Source organism: Symphalangus syndactylus, chromosome 13 (assembly GCF_028878055.3).
Source record: "Symphalangus syndactylus isolate Jambi chromosome 13, NHGRI_mSymSyn1-v2.1_pri, whole genome shotgun sequence".
Taxonomy (NCBI): domain Eukaryota; kingdom Metazoa; phylum Chordata; class Mammalia; order Primates; family Hylobatidae; genus Symphalangus; species Symphalangus syndactylus.
This window is the reverse complement of record NC_072435.2, coordinates 29491997-29515506: the sequence shown is the minus strand read 5'-3', so window position 1 is coordinate 29515506 and position 23510 is coordinate 29491997. Positions and strand designations below refer to the sequence as shown.

General features: G+C 55.2%; 3 protein-coding genes across 5 annotated transcripts; 1 reads left to right on the top strand and 2 right to left on the bottom strand.

The window, feature by feature from the left end:
* Positions 1 to 242: 242 nt before the first annotated feature.
* Positions 243 to 6315, bottom strand: IZUMO1 (izumo sperm-oocyte fusion 1). 2 transcript variants are annotated; one of them, XM_055235888.2, is made up of 10 exons: positions 6092 to 6315; positions 4983 to 5290; positions 4572 to 4646; positions 3811 to 3897; positions 3533 to 3553; positions 2803 to 2883; positions 1564 to 1664; positions 1144 to 1297; positions 656 to 833; positions 243 to 383 (listed from the first exon to the last, which is right to left on the bottom strand). In XM_055235888.2, exons 2-10 carry the CDS (start codon positions 5215 to 5217, stop codon positions 263 to 265), a joined length of 1053 nt encoding a protein of 350 aa, XP_055091863.1. In that variant the 5' UTR covers positions 5218 to 5290; positions 6092 to 6315; the 3' UTR covers positions 243 to 262. The 2 variants fall into 2 exon arrangements, with proteins under 2 accessions (XP_055091863.1, XP_055091864.1); XM_055235889.2 differs by lacking the exons at positions 4983 to 5290; positions 6092 to 6315 and having other exon boundaries at positions 635 to 833; positions 1144 to 1343; positions 4572 to 4957.
* Positions 6316 to 7307: 992 nt separating this feature from the next.
* On the bottom strand, positions 7308 to 14850 carry FUT1 (fucosyltransferase 1 (H blood group)). Of its 2 annotated transcripts, XM_055235864.2 has the most exons (4): positions 14818 to 14850; positions 12640 to 12878; positions 11805 to 12437; positions 7308 to 10626 (listed from the first exon to the last, which is right to left on the bottom strand). In XM_055235864.2, exons 3-4 carry the CDS (start codon positions 12169 to 12171, stop codon positions 9527 to 9529), a joined length of 1467 nt encoding a protein of 488 aa, XP_055091839.1. In that variant the 5' UTR covers positions 12172 to 12437; positions 12640 to 12878; positions 14818 to 14850; the 3' UTR covers positions 7308 to 9526. The 2 variants fall into 2 exon arrangements, with proteins under 2 accessions (XP_055091839.1, XP_055091841.1); XM_055235866.2 differs by lacking the exon at positions 14818 to 14850 and having other exon boundaries at positions 12207 to 12437; positions 12640 to 13015.
* An 892-nt stretch (positions 14851 to 15742) lies between these two features.
* FGF21 (fibroblast growth factor 21) lies at positions 15743 to 18002 on the top strand. The gene is made up of 3 exons (XM_055235903.2): positions 15743 to 15977; positions 16707 to 16810; positions 17680 to 18002. Exons 1-3 carry the CDS (start codon positions 15743 to 15745, stop codon positions 17968 to 17970), a joined length of 630 nt encoding a protein of 209 aa, XP_055091878.1. The 3' UTR covers positions 17971 to 18002.
* Positions 18003 to 23510: the final 5508 nt, after the last annotated feature.

Below are 23510 nucleotides of genomic sequence, written 5' to 3'. Positions count from 1 at the left end.
CAGGAAGAGCGGGGAGGGGGCGTCCTGTGAGGAGACCAGGCCTGGGGGAGGAGATCTGGGTAGGGTTGGCCCTGCCCCATTCCTTGATTCTGGAATTACATCGCAGGCAGTTGGTCCCCTCCAGGACCCAAGGGTCCCGGTTTCCCGCCCTTCCTCCCTCAGGCTGGAGCCCGTCCCCAGACCTCTCCTCTCGGGGAACCAAAGGCTAGAATCAGTCCCGTCCCGGGGAGTGAGTCAGATGCTTAGACAACAAGATAAATCTTTATTGGTGCCTTGAATCTGTGGCCTTTTCTTTTGGGACCTGGGTTTGCTCTGCCGCTCCACTGCCAAGGCCAAACACTGAGGACTTGATGAAATCGATCACCTTCCTTCGACGAACTATCCTAGGGGTGGGAGTGGGGTGCAGATCATGGAACCGGTTTGGGTACTAATTGTGTGAGGGACACCCCTCCCAGCCTCCCTCTTTGTGACCTTATTCTAGCAATTATCTAAGCCTCGCCCTTCAAAGTCCTCCTATTCAAGCCCCCCGCACTCCACCCCCAGGAAAGTCCTGCTCTCAGGCCTCAGTAGCCCCCAGACCGGCTTCTGCGTTGGGTTCCTGGAAGCCCCGCCCCTTACTCCAAGCCAAGCCTGCCTTCTTCAATGGGTTGCTCACGCAAAGGTAAGGCCGGTTATCAGTGCTAGGCAGCCGCAGATCAGCAGCCCCAGGAGGCGGCTTTTCAGCATTTTCTCGGGCTTCAGAGGCTGGAGGGTTATGGACGACTCCGTGGTCGCCTCCCCTGGGGTTACGATATTTGGAGACGGTTTTTCCTCCTTCATCCTTTTGGGCACCACTGTTAGAGAAAGCGTAAAGAGCAGTCCTGGCAGGGCGTGGAGTTCCTGCCCTGGCAAAGGTAAGCCCGTCCCAGTAGCCGGCCATCCCAGAGATAATCACGCCTTCAACAGTGTCAAGCCTGAACGCACCCAAGGGAACCCCTGTCCTCGGGGCCAGAGGCCACGCCCCTGGCAGGAAGCCACACCCCGTGCCCCGAAACCACACCCAACAGGAAGTCACGCCCCCACCGCCAAGGCCACGCCCCCGACGCGGACACCAGCTTTCCTGGGCCCTGAATCCTACACTTCTCTCAACCCCACAGCACTGACCTGTGACGTGAAAATTGATGATCGTGGCTGGGCTGGAATTCACAGAGCCCAGCTCGCAGCGGTAGCTGCCTGCATCCTCTGGACCCACCATGGGCTTGGTCAGGGTGGCCTCTTTCCCCTTGGACACCAAGGTCTCCGTATTGTTCCCCCAAACCTAGACCCAAGCTCAAGGGGTCACTGAGGCCTGAGGAATTCAGGGGCTGGGGGAGTACAGGGGTGAGAAGATCACAGGGCCTCAGTGTGGGAGGTGAGTGTCCAGGGTGTCACTGGTCAGGGCACAGGGTCCCCAGAGGTCTGTGGAGACCACACCTAATAGACCACCCTCCTGAGTCATGAGAATCGTGGGTGCAGACCCATAGATCCAGAACACAGGTATTGTAGTCTAGGGAGTTCAAGGGTTACAGAAGTTGAGGCCCTCACCCTGTAAAAGCTGTAATCAGTGAGGCCTTCAGACGCCTGATGCCAGTTTAACTCACAGTCCAGGATCATGTCTTCCATTTGAGGAACCTCCACATTCCGCTCTGGGGGTGGGGGATGACCATGGGACACTCTCTCATGATTCTGTTTTTGTTTTTATTTTTGTTTTTGAGATGGAGTCTCGCTCTGTCGCCCAGGCTGGAGTGCATTGGCACGATCTCGGCTCACTGCAACCTCTGCTTCCTGGGTTCAAGCGATTCTCCTGCCTCAGCCTCCTGAGTGTGTGGGACTACAGGCACCTGCCACCACGCCTGGCTAATTTTTGTATTTTTAGTAGAGACGGGGTTTTGCCATATTGAACAGGCTGGTCTCAAACTCCTGACCTCAGGTGATCCGCCTGCCTCAGCATCCCAAAGTGCTGGGATTACAGGCATGAGCTACTGCACCTGGCCTCCTTCACGGTTCTTTATCCTCCCTTAATCCTCTTACATTCGTTGTAACCCCGTCTTTTCTCTTCTTTTCTTTCTCTCTCTCTCTTTTTTTTTAAACGAAGTCTCACTCTGTCACCCAGGCTGGAGTGCAGTGGCACGATCTTGGCTCACTACAACCTTTGCCTCCCGAGTTCAAGCAATTCTCTGCCTCAGACTCCCGAGTAGCTGGGATTACAAGTGCCCACCACCATGTCTGGCTAATTTTTTTGTATTTTTAGTACAAAAACGATGGTTTCACCATCTTGGCCAGGCTGGTCTTGAACTCCTGACCTTGTGATCCACCTGCCTCGGCCTCCCAAAGTGCTGGGATTACAGGCGTGAGCCAGTGCGCCTGGCCTTTTTTTTTTCTTTTTAGACAAGGTCTCACTTTTGCCGGGGCTGGAGTGCAGTGGTATGATCATAGCTCACTGCAGTCTCCAACTCCTGGGTCCAAGCAACCCTCCTGCCTCAGCCTTCCAAGTAGCTGGGACTACAGGAATGCAACACCACACCTGGCTAATTTTTAAATTTTTTTGTAGAGATGGAGTCTCGCTATGTTGCCCAGGCTGGTCTCAAACTCCTGGCTTCCCAATCCTCCCATCTCAGCCTCTTAAAGTGCTGGGATTATAGGTGTGAGCCACTGTACCTGGCCTAAACCCTACCTTTTCTTGTCTACTGCCCCCACAACCCCATCTAGGCTCTCTCTAGACTGCCTCTCCTCTCGCCCCACCCCACCTGCACCGATTCCTCCTGCTGGGTCCAGTTCTCTCACCCCCGCAATCGTAGGACTTTCGACAAGCGTGAACCTCCTTTTTGCAGTTCTTGCACCAGATCAGAGTCTGCAACATCACACCTGGAGGGGCAGGGTCAAGACTTGTATTTGCCCACTAAGGGGCATGGCTAAAAGGAGAGGTCAGGGCTAAGGGCTGGGGCCAGGTCATCTATGACATTCCTAGATGGTCAGACGAAGGGACAGGACCAGGACGCAGGTAAGTAGGAAGTGGGCTCCAACAAGGCTCAGTAAAGAGTGTAAATAGAGGCCAGGTGTGGTGGCTTACTCCTGTAATCCCAGCACTTTGGGAGGCTGAGGCGGGCGGATCACAAGGTCAGGAGTTCAAGACTAGCCTGACCAACATGGCGAAACCCCGTCTCTGCTAAAAATACAAAAATTAGCTGGGTATGATGGCGAGCGCCTGTAATCCCAGCTACTCAGGGGACTGAGGCAGAAGAATAGTTTGAACCTGGGAGGCGGAGGTTGCAGTGAGCCGTGATCGCGCCACTGCACTCCAGCCTGGGCGACAGGGTGAGACTGTCTCAAAAAAAAGAGTGTAAGTAGAATACGACCTGCTCCCCAAGAAATCCACGGTGGAGAAAGAATACTGGAGACCCAGGAACCTCTCCAAGGCAGAGAATGACAAAACCATCAGGATCCAAAAAGGCGAATGGGGAGGTTGACTATTCAGAGGGCAGGATGAGGGTTAGCTTCTGTAATCCAGACTCACCACATTTGTTGGGACAATAAGCTGTGTCAAAAGAGAAAAAAAGACAGCAAGAAAGAGACGACAGAGTCAGATTTCTAAATGAAAGACGATGGAAGAGGGGGTTTGGGGAAGAGCTGGGCTTTGGGCTCTTGGGTTCGAGGGAGAAAAGACTTAGGTCTGAAGGAGGAGGCAGTTGGAGAAGCTGAGGAACTGGGCTTGGAGAAGTAAGGGGCTGGAGACAAGGACTCTTGGATAGTGGAAAGAGGAGCTGGGGGACACAGACTCCCATCTTCTCTCACCCTCTTTTTGGAATCGAGCAACATAGGTGGCAAAGGTTTCCTTTTGCAAATGCAACATCCAAAATAGCTCCTTCACGAAGAGATCACCTGGGAAGACACAGGAACTCCCAATCCCACGTGTGAGGTGCTGGAAGTTTACTTCTGCCTGCAGTCTGGCAGTCTACTTCCTGGCCTTCTCAGGAAAGGGCACTAAAATTGACCGTCTAACATAATGCCAGCTGCTGGGCTAAGCAATGCATATTTTGGGGGATGGAGGAGGGTCTTACTCTGCCACGCAGGCTGGAGTGCAGTGGTGCAATCATGGCTCACTGCAGCCTCAAACTCCTGGACTCAAGCAATCCTCCCGCCTCAACCCCCCCGAGTAGCTAGGACTACATGCACACACCACCATGCCCAGCTAATATGTATATGTATGTGTATTTTTTGTACAGACAAGGTTTCACCATGTTGGCCAGGCTGGTCTTGAACTACTGAGCTCAAGTAATCTGCCTGCCTCAGCCTCCCGAAGTGCCAGGATTACAGGCCTGAGCTACCGTGCCCGGCCAGCAATACACATTTAAACTGAACAACTGAGGAAGCATTTTAGAGCCAAGGGAGCTTCAAAGTCCTTTGCTCAAGGCCATACAGCTAGGAAGTGGCAGAGCAGGCATTTGAACCTGGGCAGTCTGGCTCCACAGCCTAGTATCTGATCAAGAGACCAGGCATCACTAATGCTGGCTTCCCCGGGAGATTCTGGACTCCCACCCCGTTGATGCATTTACCTCTTACATCACTGTCTGTGATGCGTTTCAGATCCTTCAGCAAACTCCAGGACCCCTTTTGCAGTGTGGCCTCATCTGTCAGAGGAGATATAACCCCACATTCCAGCCTTACTCTCCCATTGGCGCGCCTAATCTTAGAAACTACAATACCCATGAGGCCACTGGGCAAGGATAGGCCTGGTTAAGGACTCAGCCGCCCGTTGCCTTCTGGGAGTTGTAGTTTTATTACATAAAATTGCCAGCTGAGGCTAGGGAAAACAGTATTTACTAGCCCCGGGGAACCTCGGAATCTGCATCTCAGCCTTCTCCATTCCCGAATCCCGGAGACCCTGCTGTCAGCCTCTTCCTTCCCCTGGTCTTATCTCTCTCCTTTCCCAGGACCCAGAGGTCCGTGGTCCCCCCTGCCCTCACCAACGACCCCCATATAGGCATCCTCATTAAGCGACAGTTCCTGGAAATCCTTCACGGCGTTCTCTACCCTTTCCATCATGGCTTTGTGATGCTTCACATCCAGGTGGCCAGGCAGGTAATCTTTCTCCAGGGACTTTAGCGCCAGCACGACAGACGGGTCACATATAACACACCCCTCGGCAGGAAGCAAGCAACCGGCCAGCGCCGCACACAGGAGGGTAAAATGCGGCCCCATTGCAGCCGGCGCGCACAGTTCCCGAAGACCGTTAGGAAGGGTGCTCTCACCCCAAACCGAGAGCAGGAGAATGCTAAACGGAGAAAAGCCAAAATCCATCTTAAGAAATCCCACTGGGCCGCCTATCCATGGGGTCCGCAAACCTCGAAAAGAGGATCTTCAGGAAATCTCCAAATAAAGAGGACCTATGTCCTTCATCAAATGCCTCCGAAGTGTGAAACTGAGCCCCAATCCAGGGAACCCCAAATTTAGGGTTCTCACTGAATCCCAACTGAGAGATCAGAAAAATTATTAAACAAGAATCACTCATGAGTCCCCAAACTCAGGACCTGGAATCTCCCAACCCCATGCGCCCCTTCCCAAAATCCCAAACTATAGAATTTTCCAAGTCCCCAGATTGGCGTGATCCTGAACCCTAACCCTTAAGTGCAACACTGAGGCACTCCCCCGCCAGCCCCCCAAAACCTGTTGAACCTCAAGCTGAAGATTCAATGCCCAAACCAATAAATGATCTAACACAGACCCAACCACGATATTATCAAACTCGGAACTCCTTCAAAACCAAAACACATACCAGATTCCTAGACCTGAGGACCCCTACTAACACTTAATTAAGCAAGACTCCATGAGGTCCTCCAGACCAGGGGGCCCTTGTTCACCCTTCCCCAAAACTAACAGGCTCCCAATTTGCAGGGTGCACCCTTCTGCTTAGAAAAAAAAGGAGCCCCGATGCATCCTGAACAGTGATGCACCCTAAACAGCCGCTCCCCGACCTTGATTCCTGACTTGTGGCTTCTAACGCTAGGGTTCATTGGGGAGCCCGGTCCAGGTTCTGAGGCCTTTTAAAGAAGAAGCTGGGGTCATGACCACCTACGCTAATTTTCCCAGGGCTAAAATCAAGGATTTTGTTGGGGACGTGGGTAAGGTTGGTTGCGTGAAATCGAGAGCTTTTCGACGGGTGTCAGTCACGGACGATCCCCTCTCCACAAGGAACTCCTGGAACCACCCCCTCCGAGCTTCTCACGTAGGGGCCCGAATTCCTTTATACAGAGTCCTTGGCGTTTTCCTCGGCCCCACCCAGAAACCCAACTCTGTCTGATTGGACTGCAACAAAGGGAGGCCCCGCCTATCGCTCCATGGCGTCACAGAGGCTGCAGCCTTTTCGGACTAGAACTTTCCCAGCATCTACCGAAGAGGAAGCCTCCTGACTGCTCTGGCTTCCAGAGTCAAGGACCGGACTCAGGCCTTCAGCTTCCTCCCGTCCCCTTGCCCCAGGACCCAGGCTTTGGGCTAGATCCGGCCCCCCGGGCCGCTGCCGCCCCCACCGCGGTCCTTGGAAACGGCTGTCGAGCCACGAAGTGGACATTTTAGCCCTAAGACTACGACTCCCAAACTGCCCTGGGGCCTCTTTCTCTGTAGCTGACTAGCGCTGCCAACCTCATAGCTTTCCGGGAAATGTAGTTCAATGATAATCCGCTCCCTCCTCCGCCTCTTCTCCCCACGCGGAGGTCCCAGTGGGAGGAGAGGACTGGGGGCCATTACTGAGGGTCCAGGAGTGAGCAACTCGGGGCTCAGACGTTTGGGTCCTGGAAGGTCTCTCTCTCCTGCGTGATTGAAACAGGGAACCAGAAAAACAGGGACCACAACTCACACAAGTCCAGCAACAAGGGGCTGTCAGATCTAAGTAGGGACAGTACTCCCAATCACGAGTAATAAAAATCCTCAGGGCCGGGAGTGGTGGCTCACACTTATTATCCCAGCACTTTGGGAGGCCGAGGCGGACAGATTGTCTGAGGTCAGGAGTTCGAGAACAGCCTGGCTAACGTGGTGAAACCCCGTCTCTACTAAAAATACAAAAATTAGCTGGGCGTGGTGGCACACGTCTGTAGTCCCAGCTACTCGGGAGGCTGAGGCACGAGAATCACTTGAACCCGAGAGGTGGAGGTTGCAGTGAGCCGAGATCACGCTACTGCACTCCAGCCTGGGCCACACAGCAAGACTCGATCTCCGAAAAAAATAAATTACTTAAAAAAAAAAAAAGTCTTCAGAAGTGCCCCAGCTTTTCCTCCACTCTCTTACACACACACACACACACACACACACACACACAGTGGCTCTGGCTCCAAAAAAGCTACAGAGACACGGGTCGGTGCTGTAGACTTTTAATTCATACCTCCTACTCTCTTACCTGTGGCAGCTGAGTTGGGAACAGCACTGTAACAATTGTAACTGTAACTCCCTGATAAGCCTACAGGCATGGGGTCTGGATGAGCAGATAGGGGATGTGATCAGAGCTGACTATGTTTAAGGTTTCTTCTTTCACCCTCCAAAAAACAGCAAGGGGCTCCTGAGATCTCGACAATCCTGTCCACCTTGGCCAGACCTCGTGCTCCTGCCTGGATCTGAGGCTGGGTCCAGGGTCTGCATACCTTTAGATCCTTTTATCTCAGACCTGCCCAAAGCCAGATGTAGTGGTTCTGGGAGTTCAGGGGCAGACAGTGGTTAGCAATGAGCACAGTACCTGCCAGCTTGTCACAAGCACAGAGGGTGTGTTTATACCTGCACACTTCCAGAAACAGATCCCAGACCCTCAGCGGCCCACCTGCAGACAAAGACCAACTTCCTTCATTGTGACAGGCAACCTGAACTCAGACCCAATATATGGAGCTCTTGGCAGTTTATCAGCTTAAAAAAAAGTGTCCCTGGATCCTGGAAAGTTCTGCTCCAGAAGCTGCACCATTTTAGCAGTGATCCCTCACCCCACATTCACATTTTAGCCTGTCTGCTCAAAACAAACAAACAAAAAAATCTTTGAGGGGCTGTGGGGCTGGTTGGACAGAGTCCCGCTCTGCTCACCAACTACCCCAGCTTTTCCAGAGACTGTGAACAGAGCAAGACGCTGGCAAACTAGAGATGGCTTGTTTTCCATCTCAATTTTTCCAGCAATGGTGGGACATTCATTAGATGCTACAATTAGGTTGCACATTCATTAGATTCTTCACTTGGCCAGGTGTGCTGGCTCTCGTCTGTAATCCCAGCATTCTGGGAGGCCAAGGTGGGAGGATTGCTTGAGCCCAGGAGTTCAAGAACAGCTTGGGCAATATCACAAGACCTTGTCTCTACAAAAATTAAAAAAAAATTATCCGGGCCGGGCATGGTGGCTCACACTGGTAATCCCAGCACTGTGGGAGGCCGAGGCGGGTGATCACGAGGTCAGGAGATCGAGACCATCCTGGCTAACATGGTGAAACCCTGTCTCTACTAAAAATACAAAAAAAATTAGCCGGGCGTGGTGGTGGTCACCTGTAGTCCCAGCTACTCCGGAGGCTGAGGCAGGAGAATGGCGTGAACCCGGGAGGCGGAGCTTGCAGTGAGGTGAGATCTTGCCACTGCACTCTAGCCTGGGCTACAGAGCAAGACTCCGTCTCAATAAATAAATAAATAAATAATTTTAAAAAAAGTATCCGGGCCGGGCACAGTGGCTCACGCCAGTAATCCCAGCACTTTGGGAGGCCAAGGCAGGTGGATCACAAGGTCAGGAGATCGAGACCATCCTGGCCAACATGGTGAAACCCCGTCTCTACTAAAAATACAAAAATTAGCCGGGCATAATGGCATGTGCCTGTAGTCCCAGCTACTCAGGAGGCTGAGACAGGAGAATCGCTTGAACCCAGGAGGCGGAAGTTGCAGTGAGCCAAGATCACACCACTGCACTCCAGCCTGGGCAACAGAACGAGACCCTGTCTCCAAAAACAAAAACTGAAAAGATTCTTCACCTTAGTTATCTGGATTTCCAGAACCCCATCCTGTCCATAAGGGCCCTGCAGGGTTCTTCACAGGCATCAAACCTGGTCCTCTCTAGAACAAGTCTCCCTCCAGAATCACTCCAGAAACACAGAAGGGGACTTGGTGAATGCTTGCTCTGGACCAATCATATGTTCCTTCAGTCTTTGGAAGACCCAGGGGAGAAGTGACTCCTCTTCTAGAATAGACCAGAAGGAGAGTTCCCCATTCCTGGGGGCAGCCATCTGGAAGTACTGTAGATATGAGCTGGGAAGAGCAGGTGGGCACTGTGGCTTCTAGAACTGCCTGCCAGCCATCAGGAAAAGATGTTTTGCTATTCTAGAATGTTCAGACAGTTCCAGAAAGGTCCCCCTTCTCTCCAACTCTCCCACCTGGAATCACTCTGGATATGGGCACCCATTTGCTTCGGGAACACTACAAGCTTCTCCAGAAGATGCCAGGCCTCTGGGGCCATGTACTGCTGGCTCTAGAAAGATCAGGCTATTTCAGAAAGTCTCCCTGGCTCTCAAGGCTTAGCCAATGTCCAGAGTGGAGACAAGTCTGCATTAATGCCCACCCACTCGGGCAGGAAGGCGGCCTCCGGCTTAAAGATCTTCAGGAACTCAGAGTCTGGCAGGGTGAAGTTGGCCAGGTAGACAGTGTCTCCGCCAGCCAGGTAGGCAGCCCAGAAGCCGAAGGTGCCAATGGTCATAATGGTGTGGTTGCACTGTGTGAGCAGGGCAAAGTCTTTCCACGGTGTAGCCTCCTGTCCATCGCCAGCAAACGTCACATCGCCCTGGGAGGTGTCGATGTTTTCTTTACACCACTCCATGCCATTGCTGGTGACCACAAAAACGGGGGCTTCGTGCCGTGCCCGGAACCAGTCCATGGCCTGCCGGAGGTAGGCGCTGTCGCCCACCACACCCTTCCAGCGCTGAGGCATAACCTGCAGATAGTCCCCACGGCGCACGTGGACGCCCACAAAGGTGCGCGGGCGGTCCCCCGTGCGGCCCAGGCGGAGCCGACCCAGCACCCTCTGCGCCTCTTCCCGAAGGTGGTCGTGCAGGGTGAACTCTCTGCGGATCTGTTCCCGGAGATGGTGGAAGAAAGTCCAAGAGCAGGGGAAGCCAGAGAGCTTCAGGAAAGGATCTCTCAAGTCCGCATACTCCTCCGACATCCAGTCGTGAAGCTGCAGCTCCCGCCACGGCGTGTGGCTGTCCACTTCTGGGGCCAGCACGGGCAGGGTGATGCGGAATACCGGGGCCAGGGCAGCATGCATGGCAGGCAGGATAAAGGCCTGGCGGCCGTTGAGCTGGGCCAGAGCCAGCAGCGTGGCATACTGTCCCATCTGATTACCAAACCGGCCATTGGGGTAGACAGTCCAGGTGCCGGAGAGGGAGGCAGGGTGCTGGGGACAGGAAGAGGAGGTGTTGGGGCCCATCGCAGTACCCGGCAGGCAGAAGATGGCCACTGGGGGTGTTACCAGGCGGCGGTCTCGACACAGGATCGACAGGCCTAGGCCATGTGGAAAGCTGCCTTGGTGGATATGGAGGAAGGAGATTACAGAGAGGACACAGACTAGCAGGAAGGCCAGGCAGAGCTGACGATGGCTCGGAGGCCACATGGCTGCAGGGGAGGAAAGACGAATTAGCAAATGCACGGAGGCTGAGGAGGGATGTGGGGGAAGGGAGGCGCCTGGGGTGCAGCACTCCTTAGTCCCAGGGAAAGAGGAAGTTAATGGTTTAGACTCCTGGGGCTGAGGTAGGGAGAGCCTGAGTCCTAGGTTTCAGGGATGAGAGCCTTGGAATTTCGGGGCATGGGGATTGGAAGACAAGTGGTTTTCAAGATAGCCATGGTTTGGCTGGGCACTGTGGCTCACACCTGTAATCCCAGCATATTGGGAGGCTGAGATGGGAGGATCCTTTGAGCCTAGGAGTTCAAGATCAGCCTGGGCAACAGAGCACTTTTACAAAAAAATTTTAAAATTAGCTTGGCATGGGCGGGGCGCGGTGGTTCACACCTGTAATCCCAGCACTTTGGGAGGCCAAGGAGGGTGGATCACCTGAGGTCGGGAGTTCGAGACCAGCCTGACCAACATGGAGAAACCCTGTCTCTACTTAAAATACAAAATTAGCCGGGCATGGTGGTGCATGCCTGTAATCCCAGCTACTCGGGAGGCTGAGGCAGGAGAATCGCTTGAACCCGGGGGGCGGGGGTTGCGGTGAGCCGAGATCGCGCCATTACACTCCAGCCTGGGCAACAAGAGTGAAACTCCGTCTCCAACAAAATAAATAAATAAAATGAGCTTGGCATGGTGGCACATGTCTGTGGTCTCAGCTACACCGGATGCTAAGGCGGGAGGATCCCCGGAGCTCACAATGAACCGCGATAGCACCACTGACTGCACTCCAGCTTGCGCGACAGAGAGGGACCCTGCCTTAAAAAAAAAAAAAAAAAAAAAAGTGGTCCAGGTTCCTGCACCTTTCCTGAAGGAATCTCGACTCTCCCCTCCTGTGAGGTCCGCTGATACTGGACTCTTCCACCAGCCTGTTTCTCAGGAGTACCTGTCTGTGAGGCGCAGAATCCACCACGGAGGTGGTGATGGGAAACGATAGTTCAAGTAAAACAAGAGAGGCTGGAGGGTCAGGAGCGGAAGGAGCATCTTGGTTCCTGGAGAAGGAATGGCTGGGGAGGTGGCGGAGATTCCTAGGGCCTTAGGAAGACCTGGAGAAGAGGTTGGGGGTGCACCTCCTGGCTCTGAAGGAGTTGTTCCTGGGTCCCAGGCACCGGCAGTCCCCACTTACCCGAGCTGCCTGCAGGTGGCAGATCCACAGTCCCCTTTGCGTGGCCGGAGCGCACCGTCCGCAAAGGCAGGCCACATCCGGCCGCCCCTGGAACGCCAGGCGTCCGGCTATCCGGCCCGGCAGCCCTCCCCTCCGCGCAGCCTGTCCGGACTGGCAGCGAGGGCTTGGGGAGGAGAGGAAGGAGAGGGCGCGGCCGGGAGTTTCGCTGCGTCCGCCCTCCCGGGCCGGGCGGATGGCTGGAAGGTGGAGCCCCGCCCGTCACTTGGCGCCGATCCCCAGCGCCCGGGGCTAGGGCGATGGCCCCTGGGCCCACCGCTCCCCAGATCGGGGATGCAGGGGACCGCGCCCTGTCCCTCCGCCCCGGCATTGACCTGCGCGAAGGCTTCACCCGGGGCAGCCTACCTGGCTTCTGAGCAGCCGCGGCATCATTGCGTGGACCAGGAGACGGAGCTCCCAGTTGCAATGCTGGAGCCGGGAGGTCCAATCCGCCGCCCTCTCCCTTCCGGTGCCAGGGCTTAGAGTCAGCCCCCGACACCTGGGTGCTTCCAGCCTGGCCACGCCCCAGCGGCTGGGCAGGGCCCCAGCACCTGGTCCCGGCGAGTGGAGCGATCGTTCGCCCTCTGCCGTGTCCTCCTGGGGGATGGAGAACCTGTTTGCCAGGCTGCCGCCGGAGCGCGCGAGGGCCTCCAGTCTGCAGGTGCCCCCGCGCCCACCAGGGTCTCCGATCTCCCACATCCCCCGCCTCACCGTCCACACTCAAATTCCAGAATCCCAGCCCCTAGTCACTCCTTTTGGGGAATTCTAGGGTCCCGTGTCAAACTGCTGCTTTCCAGACCTGCACTGCACAGAGGCAACCATTCCAAGGCTGGAGACCGGAGTGGAACAGGGTCTGTTTCCCACGCCGTCAGCGGGGGCCGTGGCTGCGGGCGCCAGAGACAAAGGCCTCTACCCGCTTGTCACCTAATTAAAGCATTTTCTCTGGTCCAACGCCCACCTCCAGCATCGCCAACCCGGAGCAGAGCAGGCTGATGTAGGGTCCAGCCCTACGGGGCTTTGCGGGTGGTTGTTCTTCCCCTGTGCGGAGACGAGATTGTAAGAAATAAAGACACAAGACAAAGAGATAAAGAGAAAACAGCTGGGCCCGGGGGACCACTACCACCAAGACGCAGAGACCGGTAGTGGCCCCGAATGGCTGGGCGCGCTGATATTTATTGTATAGGAGACAAGGGGGGCAGGGTAAGGAGGGTGAGTCGTCCAAGTGACTGATAAGGTGACGCAAGTCACGTGATCATGGGACAGGGGGGTCCTTCCCTTTTAGGCAGCCGAAGCAGAGACAGAAGGCAGCACACGTCAGCGTTTTCTTCTCTGCACTTATAAGAAAGATCAAAGACTTTAAGACTTTCACTATTTCGGCCGGGCGCGGTGGCTCACGCCTGTAATCCCAGCACTTTGGGAGGCTGAGGCGGGCAGATCACAAGGTCATGAGATCGAGACCATCCTGGCTAACACGGTGAAACCCTGTCTCTATTAAAAATACAAAAAATTATCCGGGCGCGTGGTGGTGGGTGCCTGTAGTCCTAGCTATTTGGGAGGCTGAGGCAGGAGAATGGTGTGAACCCAGGAGGCGGAGATTGCAGTGAGCCGAGATCACACCACTGCACTCTAGCCTGGGCGACAGAGCAAGACTCCATCTCAAAAAAAAAAAAAAGACTTTCACTATTTCTTCTACCGATATCTACTACGAACTTCAAAGAGGAACCAGGAGTACGGGGGGAAAATGCAAGTGGACAAGGAGCATGACCATTGAAGCACAGCACCACAGGATGACTGCGGGCAGGCCCAGATAATACCCAGCCTCCCAGAAGAAGCTGGTGGAGCAGAGTGTTCCCTGACTCCTCCAAGGAAAGGAGACTCCCTTTCACGGTCGGCTAAGTAACGGGTGCCTTCCCAGACACTGGCGTTACTGCTTGACCAAGGAGCCCTCAAGCGGCCCTTACGTGGGCGTGACAGAAGGCTCACCTCTTGCCTTCTAGGTCACTTCTCACAATGTCCCTTCAGTACCTGACCTTATACCCGCCGGTTGTTTCCTGGTTATATTATTAATACAACAAAGAGTAATAGTAAAAGCTAATGATTAATAATGTTTACACTAATGATTGATACTGTTCGTGATCATCTCTATATCTAATTTGTATTATAACTATTCCTACTCTATTTTCTTTATTATACTGAAACAGTTTGTGCCTTCAGTCTCTTGCCTCGGCACCTGGGCAATCCTTCCCCACAGACTGACCCTCACATTCAAGATACATGAATGTCAAGGACTCAGGAGTTTGACTTGATTCCCAGAAGTTTAACCATCATCTCCCCAGGCTCAGGACTCCCAGCACCCAGACCCTTCTGCTCACACCCAGCAGTCCAGGCCCTCAGACCCTCCTCCCTCAGATCCAGGAGTCCAGACTCCCAGCCCCTCTTCCCTCAGACCCAGGAGTCCAGCCTCCCGGCCCCTCCTCCCTCAGACCTAGGAGTCCAGACCAAAGCGCCCTCCTCCCTCAGACCCAGGAGCCCAAGTTCCCCAGCCCTTCCTCCCTCAGATCCAGGAGTACAGGCCCAGATCCTCCTCCCTCAGACCCAGGAGACCAGACCCCCAGCCCCTTCTCCTTCAGACCCAGGAGTCCAGGTCCCCAGCCCCTCCTCCCTCAGACCCAGGAGTCCAGATCCCCAGCCCCTCCTCCCTCAGACCCAGGGGTCCAGATCCCCAGCCCCTCCTCCCTCAGACCCAGGGGTCCAGGCCCCCAGTCCCTCCTCCCTCAGACCCAGGGGTCCAGGCCCCCAGATCCTCCTCCCTCAGACCCAGGAGTCCAGGTCCCCAGCCCCTCCTCCATCAGACCCAGGAGTCCAGGCCCCCAACCCCTCCTCCCTCAGACCCAGGAGTCCAGACGCCCAGCCCCTCCTCCCTCAGACATAGAAGTCCTACCCTTGCACCCTTAGGGGCTCCAGGAAATTAGCCAACCTGTCTTCCCTCTGGGTGCCCACTGCAGGGCCTGGCTTGGCTGCCAACTCCAGTCAGGGACTCTCAGCCACCCTCCCCCCAGCTTATTTTAGGAGCACCTGCCTGGGCCTGGGATGGCTTCTCTGGTGAAAGAAACACCAGGATTGCATCAGGGCGGAGGAGGCTGGGATGTCCGGGGTCTGAGCATCTGAGCAGGGACAGATGAGGCTGAGGTTGGCCCACGGCCAGGTGAGAGGCTTCCAAGGCAGGACACTTATGTCTCTGCTGCTGTCGCTTCTTTCATACAGCAATTGCCGCCTTGCTGAGGATCAAGGAACCTCAGTGTCAGATCACGCCCTCCCCCCAAACTTAGAAATTCAGATGGAGCGCAGACATTTCTCTTGTTCTGCATGATCTGTATAAATGGTCCCAGAGGTGGTTTTTCCAGGAGCCCAGCACCCCTCCTCCCTCCGACTCAGGGGCTTGAGACCCCAGATCCTTCTCTCTGAGACTCAGGAATGTGGGCCCCCAGCCCCTTTCACCTGGGTCCCAGCTAACCCGATCCTCCCCTCCCTCGTCCCCTAGACCCAGGAGTCCAGCCCCCCCAATGTAAAGACCCCAGGTTACATCATCCATTCAGGCTGCCCTTGCCACGATGGAATTATGTAGCTCCTGCCAAGTGGGTCAAATATCATGGTTCAGGCGCAGGGAGGGTGATTGGGCGGGCCTGTCTGGGTATAAATTCTGGAGCTTCTGCATCTATCCCAAAAAACAGGGCTGTTCTGTCAGCTGAGGATCCAGCCGAAAGAGGAGCCAGGCACTCAGGCCACCTGAGCAGCGATCTGTGAATCTGCTCACCTGGACAACTGGAATCTGGCACCAATTTTAAACCACTCAGCTTCTCCGAGCTCACATCCCGGAGATCACCTGAGGACCTGAGTGATTGATGGACTCGGACGAGACCGGGTTCGAGCACTCAGGACTGTGGGTTCCTGTGCTGGCTGGTCTTCTGCTGGGAGCCTGCCAGGCACACCCGATCCCTGACTCCAGTCCTCTCCTGCAATTCGGGGGCCAAGTCCGGCAGCGGTACCTCTACACAGATGATGCCCAGCACACAGAAGCCCACCTGGAGATCAGGGAGGATGGGACGGTGGGGGGCGCTGCTGACCAGAGCCCTGAAAGTGAGTGTGGGCCAGAGCCTGGGTCTGAGGGAGGAGGGGCTGTGGGTCTGGATTCCTGGGTCTGAGGGAGGAGGGGCTGTGGGTCTGGATTCCTGGGTCTGAGGGAGGAGGGGCTGTGGGTCTGGATTCCTGGGTCTGAGGGAGGAGGGGCTGGGGGTGTGGACCCCTGGGTCTGAGGGAGGAGGGGCTGGGGGTCTGGACTCTTGGGTCTGAAGGAGGAGAGGCTGGGGCCTGGACCCCTGGGTCTGATGGAGGAGGGGCTGGGGCCTGGACCCCTGGGTCTGAGGGAGGAGGGGCTGGGGGTCTGGACTCCTGGGTCTGAGGGAGGAGGGGCTGGGGCCTGGACCCCTGGGTCTGAGGGAGGAGGGGCTGGGGGTCTGGACTCCTGGGTCTGAGGGAGGAGGGGCTGGGGCCTGGACCCCTGGGTCTGAGGGAGGAGGGGCTGGGGTCTGGACCCCTGGGTCTGAGGGAGGAGGGGCTGGGGGTCTGGACCCCTGGGTCTGAAGGAGGAGGGGCTGGGGGTCTGGATTCCTGGGTCTGAGGGAGGAGGGGCTGGGGGTCTGGATTCCTGGGTCTGAGTGGGGAGGGGGCTTTGGTCTGGACTCCTCCTGGGTCTAAGGGAGGAGGGGGGCTGTGGGCTTGGACTCCCAGGGCTGGGACAGAGCTGGGTGGTGGGACAGAGCCAGGTGGGAGAGGTCCTGTAAGCACCTTATCGCTTTCTCCTCTTAGGTCTCCTGCAGCTGAAAGCCTTGAAGCCGGGAGTTATTCAAATCTTGGGAGTCAAGACATCCAGGTTCCTATGCCAGAGGCCAGATGGGGCCCTGTATGGATCGGTGAGTTTCCAGGACCCTCCTCACCACCCACCATGCTCCTCCTATCTGTCGTCCTCACAGCCTGGGGAGCCGTGTCTTGTTCATCCCCCCCGGAGCCAGACTTGATTCTCTTCGCTCTGCACGCCCCCAGCTGCAACCTTTGGAGGTTGAAGTTGTTGTCATCAATGTTTGCAAGATGAGGAAACTGAGGCCCAGGCCGGGGCACCACTGACCTCAATCATGTGATGTGTGGATGCCGGAGTGGCCTGAGGCTCAGGTTATTGGGAGTCTCGTGATTCAGTAACCCCTGCTCCTGCCCACACGGCCCCTGTGTGCACGGCTCATGCTGGGCACAGGGACACTCAGGGAAGCCATGGCCAGTAAAGTGACCAGGACCTTGAGTGCTAGGGAGACCCCCCACCTGGCCTTAGAGCGCATTGATGGCTCCGAGGGCTGGAATGTTCTCTGTGAAGTCTGAACTGGGAGGCAGGTCCCTGCAGGAGAGCCCTGGGGTAAAAACAAAACCTGCCTTCGCTGTTTTGTTTCCTAGAGGAGAGGCTGGTGGCCTGGACCCCTGGGTCTGAAGGAGGAGAGGCTGGTTGCCTGGACCCCTGGGTCTGAAGGAGGAGAGGCTGGGGCCTGGACCCCTGGGTCTGATGGAGGAGGGGCTGGGGCCTGGAACCCTGGGTCTGAGGGAGGAGGCGCTGGGGGCCTGGACTCCTGGGTCGGATGGAGGAGAGACCAGGGTCTGGACCCCTGGGTCTGAGGGAGGAGGCGCCGGGGGCCTGGACCCCTGGGTCTGAGGGAGGCAGGGCTGGGGCCTGGATCCTGGGTCTTACATCAGGAAAACATAGAGGAACCCTGTCTCTGATCCTGTTTTTGTCCCCTAGCTCCACTTTGACCCTGAGGCCTGCAGCTTCCGGGAGCTGCTTCTTGAGGACGGATACAATGTTTACCAGTCCGAGGCCCATGGCCTCCCGCTGCACCTGCCGGGGAACAAGTCCCCACACCGGGACCCTGCACCTCGAGGACCAGCTCGCTTCCTGCCACTACCAGGCCTGCCCCCCGCACCCCCAGAGCCGCCCGGAATCCTGGCCCCCCAGCCCCCCGATGTGGGCTCCTCGGACCCTCTGAGCATGGTGGGACCTTCCCAGGGCCGAAGCCCCAGCTACGCTTCCTGAAGCCAGAGGCTGTTTACTATGCCATCTCCTCTTTATTTATTAGGTTATTTATCTTATTTATTTTTTTATTTTTCTTACATGAGATAATAAAGAGTTCCAGAGGAGGACGAGAATGAGCACGTGTGAGTGTTTGAGGGAAGACATGGCATCTGTTTCGTCTCCCTTGCCCCGGACAACCCCCTTTACACCTCCCCTCACGTGGTCCTAGGGTCCTGGCTTCCCACTGGGCCTCACTTTTCTTTTCTTTCTTTCTTTTTTTTTTTTTTTTTTGAGACGGAGTCTCGCTCTGTCACCCAGGCTGGAGTGCAGTGGTGTGATCTTGGCTCACTCCAACTTCTGCCTCCCGGGTTTAAGCAATTCTCCTGCCTCAGCCTCCCGTGTAGCTGTGATTACAGTCGTGTGCCACCACACCCAGCTAATTTTGTAATTTTAGTAGAGATAGGGTTTCACCATGTTGGCCAGGATGGTCTCCATCTCTTGACCTCGTGACCTGCCTGCCTCGGCCTCCCAAAGTGCTGGGATTACAGGCTTGAGCCACTGTGCCCAGCCAAGCCTCACTTTTCTACTCTGCTAAAGTGTCCCCAGGGACTCTGGACTATCCCTGCTCTTTGAAAGGACAAGACTGGCCGGGAGTGGTGGCTTACGCCTGTAATCCCAGCACTTTGGGAGACCAAGGCGGGCTGATCACTTGAGGTCAGGAGTTCAAGACCAGCCTGGCCAACATGGTGAAACCCCATCTCTACCAAAAATACAAAAATTAGCCAGGCATGGTGGCGCACACCTGTAATCCCAGCTACTTGGGAGGCTGAGGCAGGAGAATCACTTGAACCCTGGAGGCAGAGGTTGCAGTGAGCTGAGATCAAGCCATTGCACTCCAGCCTGGGTGACAGAGCAAGACTCAAAAAGTCTCAAAATAAATAAATAAATAAACAAATAAATAAAATAAGGCCGGGCACCATGGCTTACGCCTGTAATCCCAGCACTTTGGGAGACCGAGGCAGGTGGATCGCCTGAGGTCGGGAGTTAGACCAGCCTGGCCAACATGGTGAAACCCCATCTCTACTAAAAATACAAAAACTAGCCAGACGTGGTGGTGGGCATCTGTTGTCCCAGCTACTCGGGAGGGCTGAGGCAGGAAACTCACTTGAACCTGGGAGGTGGAGGTTGCAGTGAGCTGAGATTGTGCCACTGTCTTCCAGCCTGAGCAGTAGAGCGAGACTCCGTCTCAAAAAAATAATTAATTAATTAAAAAATAAAAATAGCCAGGCACGGTGGCTCACTCCTGTAATCCCAGCACTTTGGGAGGCCGAGGCAGGTGGATCACGAGGTCAGGAGATTGAGACTATCCTGGCTAACACGATGAAACCCCATCTCTACTAAAAATACAAAAACAAAATGAGCCGGGCGTGGTGGCGGGTGCCTGCAGTCCCAGCTACTCTGGAGGCCGAGGCAGAATGGCGTGAATGCAGGAGGCAGAGCTTGCAGTGAGCCGAGATCGCGCCACTGCGCTCCAGCCTGGGCAACAGAACAAGACTCCGTCTCAAAAAAAAAAAATAAAATAAAAATAAAAAATAAATATAAAAATAAAATGAAAGAGCAGGACTTCTTTCTACAACCCCTCAACTTGTGTGAGCATTGTGTAACTATTTCTCATAGCTACCTCAGTAACAGGGGAGCTTTTACGAGGTGACACAGCACACTCACATCCTCATGGGAGATGTAGTTTTCTGGCATCATTTAGCAGCGGGAATGAGATCTGTTGGGCCTCAAATCTGGGACAAGGACTCCTGGGTCATGGAGTAGGTTTGGTGCTAGTGTAACACCCAAGTTCTGGGGAATCAGTGGGCTGGACATCCAGACACCTGGATCACAGAAGAACTGGGGACTGCAGACTTAGGCATCCTGGTCTGAGAAAAAAGGGGCTGGAGGGTGGGAGTTTGGGTTCTCAGGAAAAGGAGCTGAAACCTGGAATTCTTCCATCTCAGTCCTTATGAACTTTTTAATATTTATTTATTTATTTTTATTTATTTTTAATTTTTTTTTCTGAGATGGAGTCTTGCTCTGTCACCAGGCCCGAGTACAGTGGTGCAAACTCGGCTCCCTGCAACCTCTGTCTCCTGGGTTCAAGCGATTCGCCTGCCTCAGCCTCCCGAGTAGCTGGGACTACAGACAAGCGCCACCACGCCCGTTTGTTTGTTTTATTGCTTGTTTGTTTGTTTTGAGATGGAGTTTCACCCTTGTTGCCAAGGCTGAAGTGCAATGGCACAATCTCAGCTCACCACAATCTCCGCCTCCCGGGTTCAAGTGATTCTCCTGCCTCAGCCTCCCGAGTAGCTCGGATTATGGGCATGCGCCACCATGCCCAGATAATTTTGTATTTTTAGTAGAGATGGGGTTTCTCCATGTTGGTCAGGCTGGTCTCGAACTCCCTCCCTCAGGTGATCCACCCGCCTCAGCCTCCCAAAGTGCTGGGGTTATAAGCGTGAGCCACCACGCCTGGCTGCTTGTTTTTTGAGACAGAGTCTCGCTCTGTTGCCCAGGCTGGAGTGCAGTGGCACAGTCTTGGTTCACTGCCACCTCTGTCTCCTGGGCTTAAGCGATTCTCAGCTCTGGAGTAGCTGGGATTACAGGCACCACCACTACGCCCAGCTAATTTTTGTGTTTTTAGTAGAGACGGGGTTTCACCATGTTGGTCAGGCTGGTCTCAAACTCTTGACCTCAAATGATCTGCCCACCTCGGCCTCTCAAAGTGCTGGGATTACAGGTGTGAGACACTGCACCTGGCGTTTACTTTTATTTGTTTGTTTATTTTTGAGACGGAGTCTCTCTCTGCCGCCCAGGCTGGAGTGCGGTGGTGCGATCTCGGCTCACTGCAACCTCCACCTCCTGGGTTCAAGCGATTCTCCTGTCTCAGCCTCCCAAGTAGCTGGGATTACAGGTGTGTGCCACCCCTCCCAGCCTGGACTTCAACTGGGACTCCTTCCATGGGGGTCCTTATGTAATGAGTGTCATAGATTCCAGTCCTGGCAAGCAAGTTGTCCGGTCTCTCTCCCCTCACACAACTGAGATTTCCGTATTGTTCTTCAAGCCACTTCCTGGTAGGAAGGAAGCTGGCCCGGGCCAGCCCCGGCTGCTGCAGCCCGGTGGGAGTTGTCATCCTAGGCCCTTCATTTTAAGTCCAAAGTTCAAGTGAGAGAAATATCACAGTCAAAAGGACCTAACTGTGGGTGGCCGAGGGTCACTGGAGGGACTCGATGCCCAGAAAAAATGGAAGTCACCATTTGTAGAAAGTGCAGTTTTCGACTCTGATCACACAAGCCTGGCTCAGTCAAGGGAAGGAAACAGAATTTGAAATTTCACAAAGCTCCTGAGCAGTGGTTTAGGTCCTGGGGGCGACTCAGGTGAGACATAAGTTCCTTGTCAGAAGAGACCACCTACTTCTGTCAAGGAAAGGCGAGGTGGCCAGTGTAGAAAGGAGGAGGGAGCACTGGGCACCATCCTGACTCGGTTCCCAACTGCCCGCCATGCCAGGCCAGAGACCAGGAGACACAGACCCAGAGGGAAGGGAAGAGACCAATATCCAGACAGAAGGGGGGACAGGGACCCAGAGAGAGGGAGACAGAGACCCAGAGAGAGAGGGAGAGTCCTAGAGAGAGAGAACAGAGACCCAGAGAGAGGGAGACAGAAACCCAGGGAAAAAGGAAGACAGAGACTCAGAGAGGGGGACAGAGGCCCAGAGAGAGAGAGGGGGACAGAGACCCAGAGAGAGAGGGGGACAGAGACCCAGAGACAGAGGGGGACAGAGACCCAGAGAGAGAGGGGGACGGAGACCCAGAGAGAGAGGGGGACGGAGACCCAGAGACAGAGAGGGACACAGACCCAGAGAGAGAGGGGGACGGAGACCCAGAGAGAGGGGGACGGAGACCCAGAGAGAGAGGGGGACAGAGGCCCAGAGAGGGGGACAGAGGCCCAGAGAGAGAGAACAGAGACCCAGAGAGAGGGGGACAGAGACCCAGAGAGAGGGGGACAGAGACCCAGAGAGAGAGGGGGACAGAGGCCCAGAGAGAGAGGGGGACAGAGACCCAGAGAGAGAGGGGGACAGAGACCCAGAGAGAGAGGGGGACAGAGACCCAGAGAGAGGGGGACAGAGACCCAGAGAGAGAGGGGGACAGAGGCCCAGAGAGAGAGGGGGACAGAGACCCAGAGAGAGGGGGACAGAGACCCAGGGAAAGAGAGAGGGACAGAGACCCAGAGACAGAGGGGGACAGAGGCCCAGAGAGAGAGGGGGACAGAGCCCCAGAGAGAGAGGGACAGAGACCCAGAGAGAGGACAGAGAGACCCAGAGGGAGGGGAAGACCCAGGGAAAAGGGAGACAGAGACCCAGAGAGAGAGTAGGACAGAGACTCAGAGAGAGAGGAACAGAGACCCACAGACAGAGGGGGACAGAGACCCTGAGAGAGGAAAGGCAGGCAGGGAAGCCGAGAAATGTGTTCAAATGGGGACACGTCACTGTACCTGAGGACCTTGAACTCCCAACCCTGTTGTACCCCCTTCCTGTAGAAGGAGCCCCTTTCCTCATCTGGACAGCCTGAGGTCCCCTGTCTGCAAAGCCTGTCCTAGGTTGCTGTCTCGCAGGGAACCACTGATCCTCTGCAGGGTCCAGCCCACCAGCTCTTGATGCTTCTAGACCTGCATCCAGACTCAGCTCCTGGCAGGTTGCACAGGATGAGCTGCAGGGTGTGGGCGGTGAGGGGCTACCATATGCACCCGGAGAATTGTAAGACCTTACCCACTGATATTAACAGAACCCACACTGAGAAGCTGGTCTGGGACGGGATCACTGGGGAATGATGGGGCATGATGGAAGCAATCGAATGTTGAATTGGGATGAATTTATTGACAGAGATTCCACACTCAAGCATTGGCTATAGGGGCTGGGACTGACTCTAGTTCGCTCTCTGGTTGAGTGAAACCTGGATCCCAAATCCTTTGTAAAGGTTGGCCAGGTGCAGTGGCTCACGCTTGTAATCCCAGCACTTTGGGAGGCCGAGGCAGGAGGATAACTTAAGGCCAGGAATTTGAGACCAGCCTGGGCAACATAATGAGACACCATCTCTACAAAAATTAAAATTTCGGGCCAGGCACGGTGGTTCACGCCTGTAATCCCAGCACTTTGTAAGGCCAAGATGGGCGGATCACAAGGTCAGGAGATGGAGACCATCCTGCTCAACATGGTAAACCCCGTCTCTACTAAAAATACAAAAATTAGCTGGGTGTGGTGGCACATGCCTGTAATCCCAGCTACTCGGGAGGCTGAGGCAGGAGAATCGTTTGAACCCAGAAGGCAAAGGTTGCAGGGAGCCGAGATCATGCCACTGCACTCCAGCCTAGCGACAAAGCGAGACTCCGTCTATTAAAAAAAAAAAAAAAAATTCAACTACCCTGGAGCCTGAGGTGTGTGGATGACCCGAGCCTGGAAGATTGATGGTGGCTGTGCCACAGCACTCCAGCCTGCAGGACACAGTGAGATCTGGTCTCTA

Bases quoted from the DNA above. Each gene is read 5' to 3' on its own strand.
- FUT1 (XM_055235864.2), bottom strand. From the start codon at position 12,171: ATGCCGGGGCGGAGGGACAGGGCGCGGTCCCCTGCATCCCCGATCTGG. The intron at 10,627-11,804 runs GTAAGTGGGGAC...CCTCCCCTGCAG, and splicing joins GCCACCTGCAGGCAGCTCGG to CCATGTGGCCTCCGAGCCAT.
- IZUMO1 (XM_055235888.2), bottom strand. From the start codon at position 5,217: ATGGGGCCGCATTTTACCCTCCTGTGTGCGGCGCTGGCCGGTTGCTTG. The intron at 2,884-3,532 runs GTGAGTCTGGAT...CTGCCCCTCCAG, and splicing joins TTATTGTCCCAACAAATGTG to GTGTGATGTTGCAGACTCTG. The intron at 834-1,143 runs GTCAGTGCTGTG...TTTCTCTAACAG, and splicing joins CATCAATTTTCACGTCACAG to TGGTGCCCAAAAGGATGAAG.
- FGF21 (XM_055235903.2), top strand. From the start codon at position 15,743: ATGGACTCGGACGAGACCGGGTTCGAGCACTCAGGACTGTGGGTTCCT. The intron at 15,978-16,706 runs GTGAGTGTGGGC...TTCTCCTCTTAG, and splicing joins TGCTGACCAGAGCCCTGAAA to GTCTCCTGCAGCTGAAAGCC. The intron at 16,811-17,679 runs GTGAGTTTCCAG...TTTGTCCCCTAG, and splicing joins ATGGGGCCCTGTATGGATCG to CTCCACTTTGACCCTGAGGC.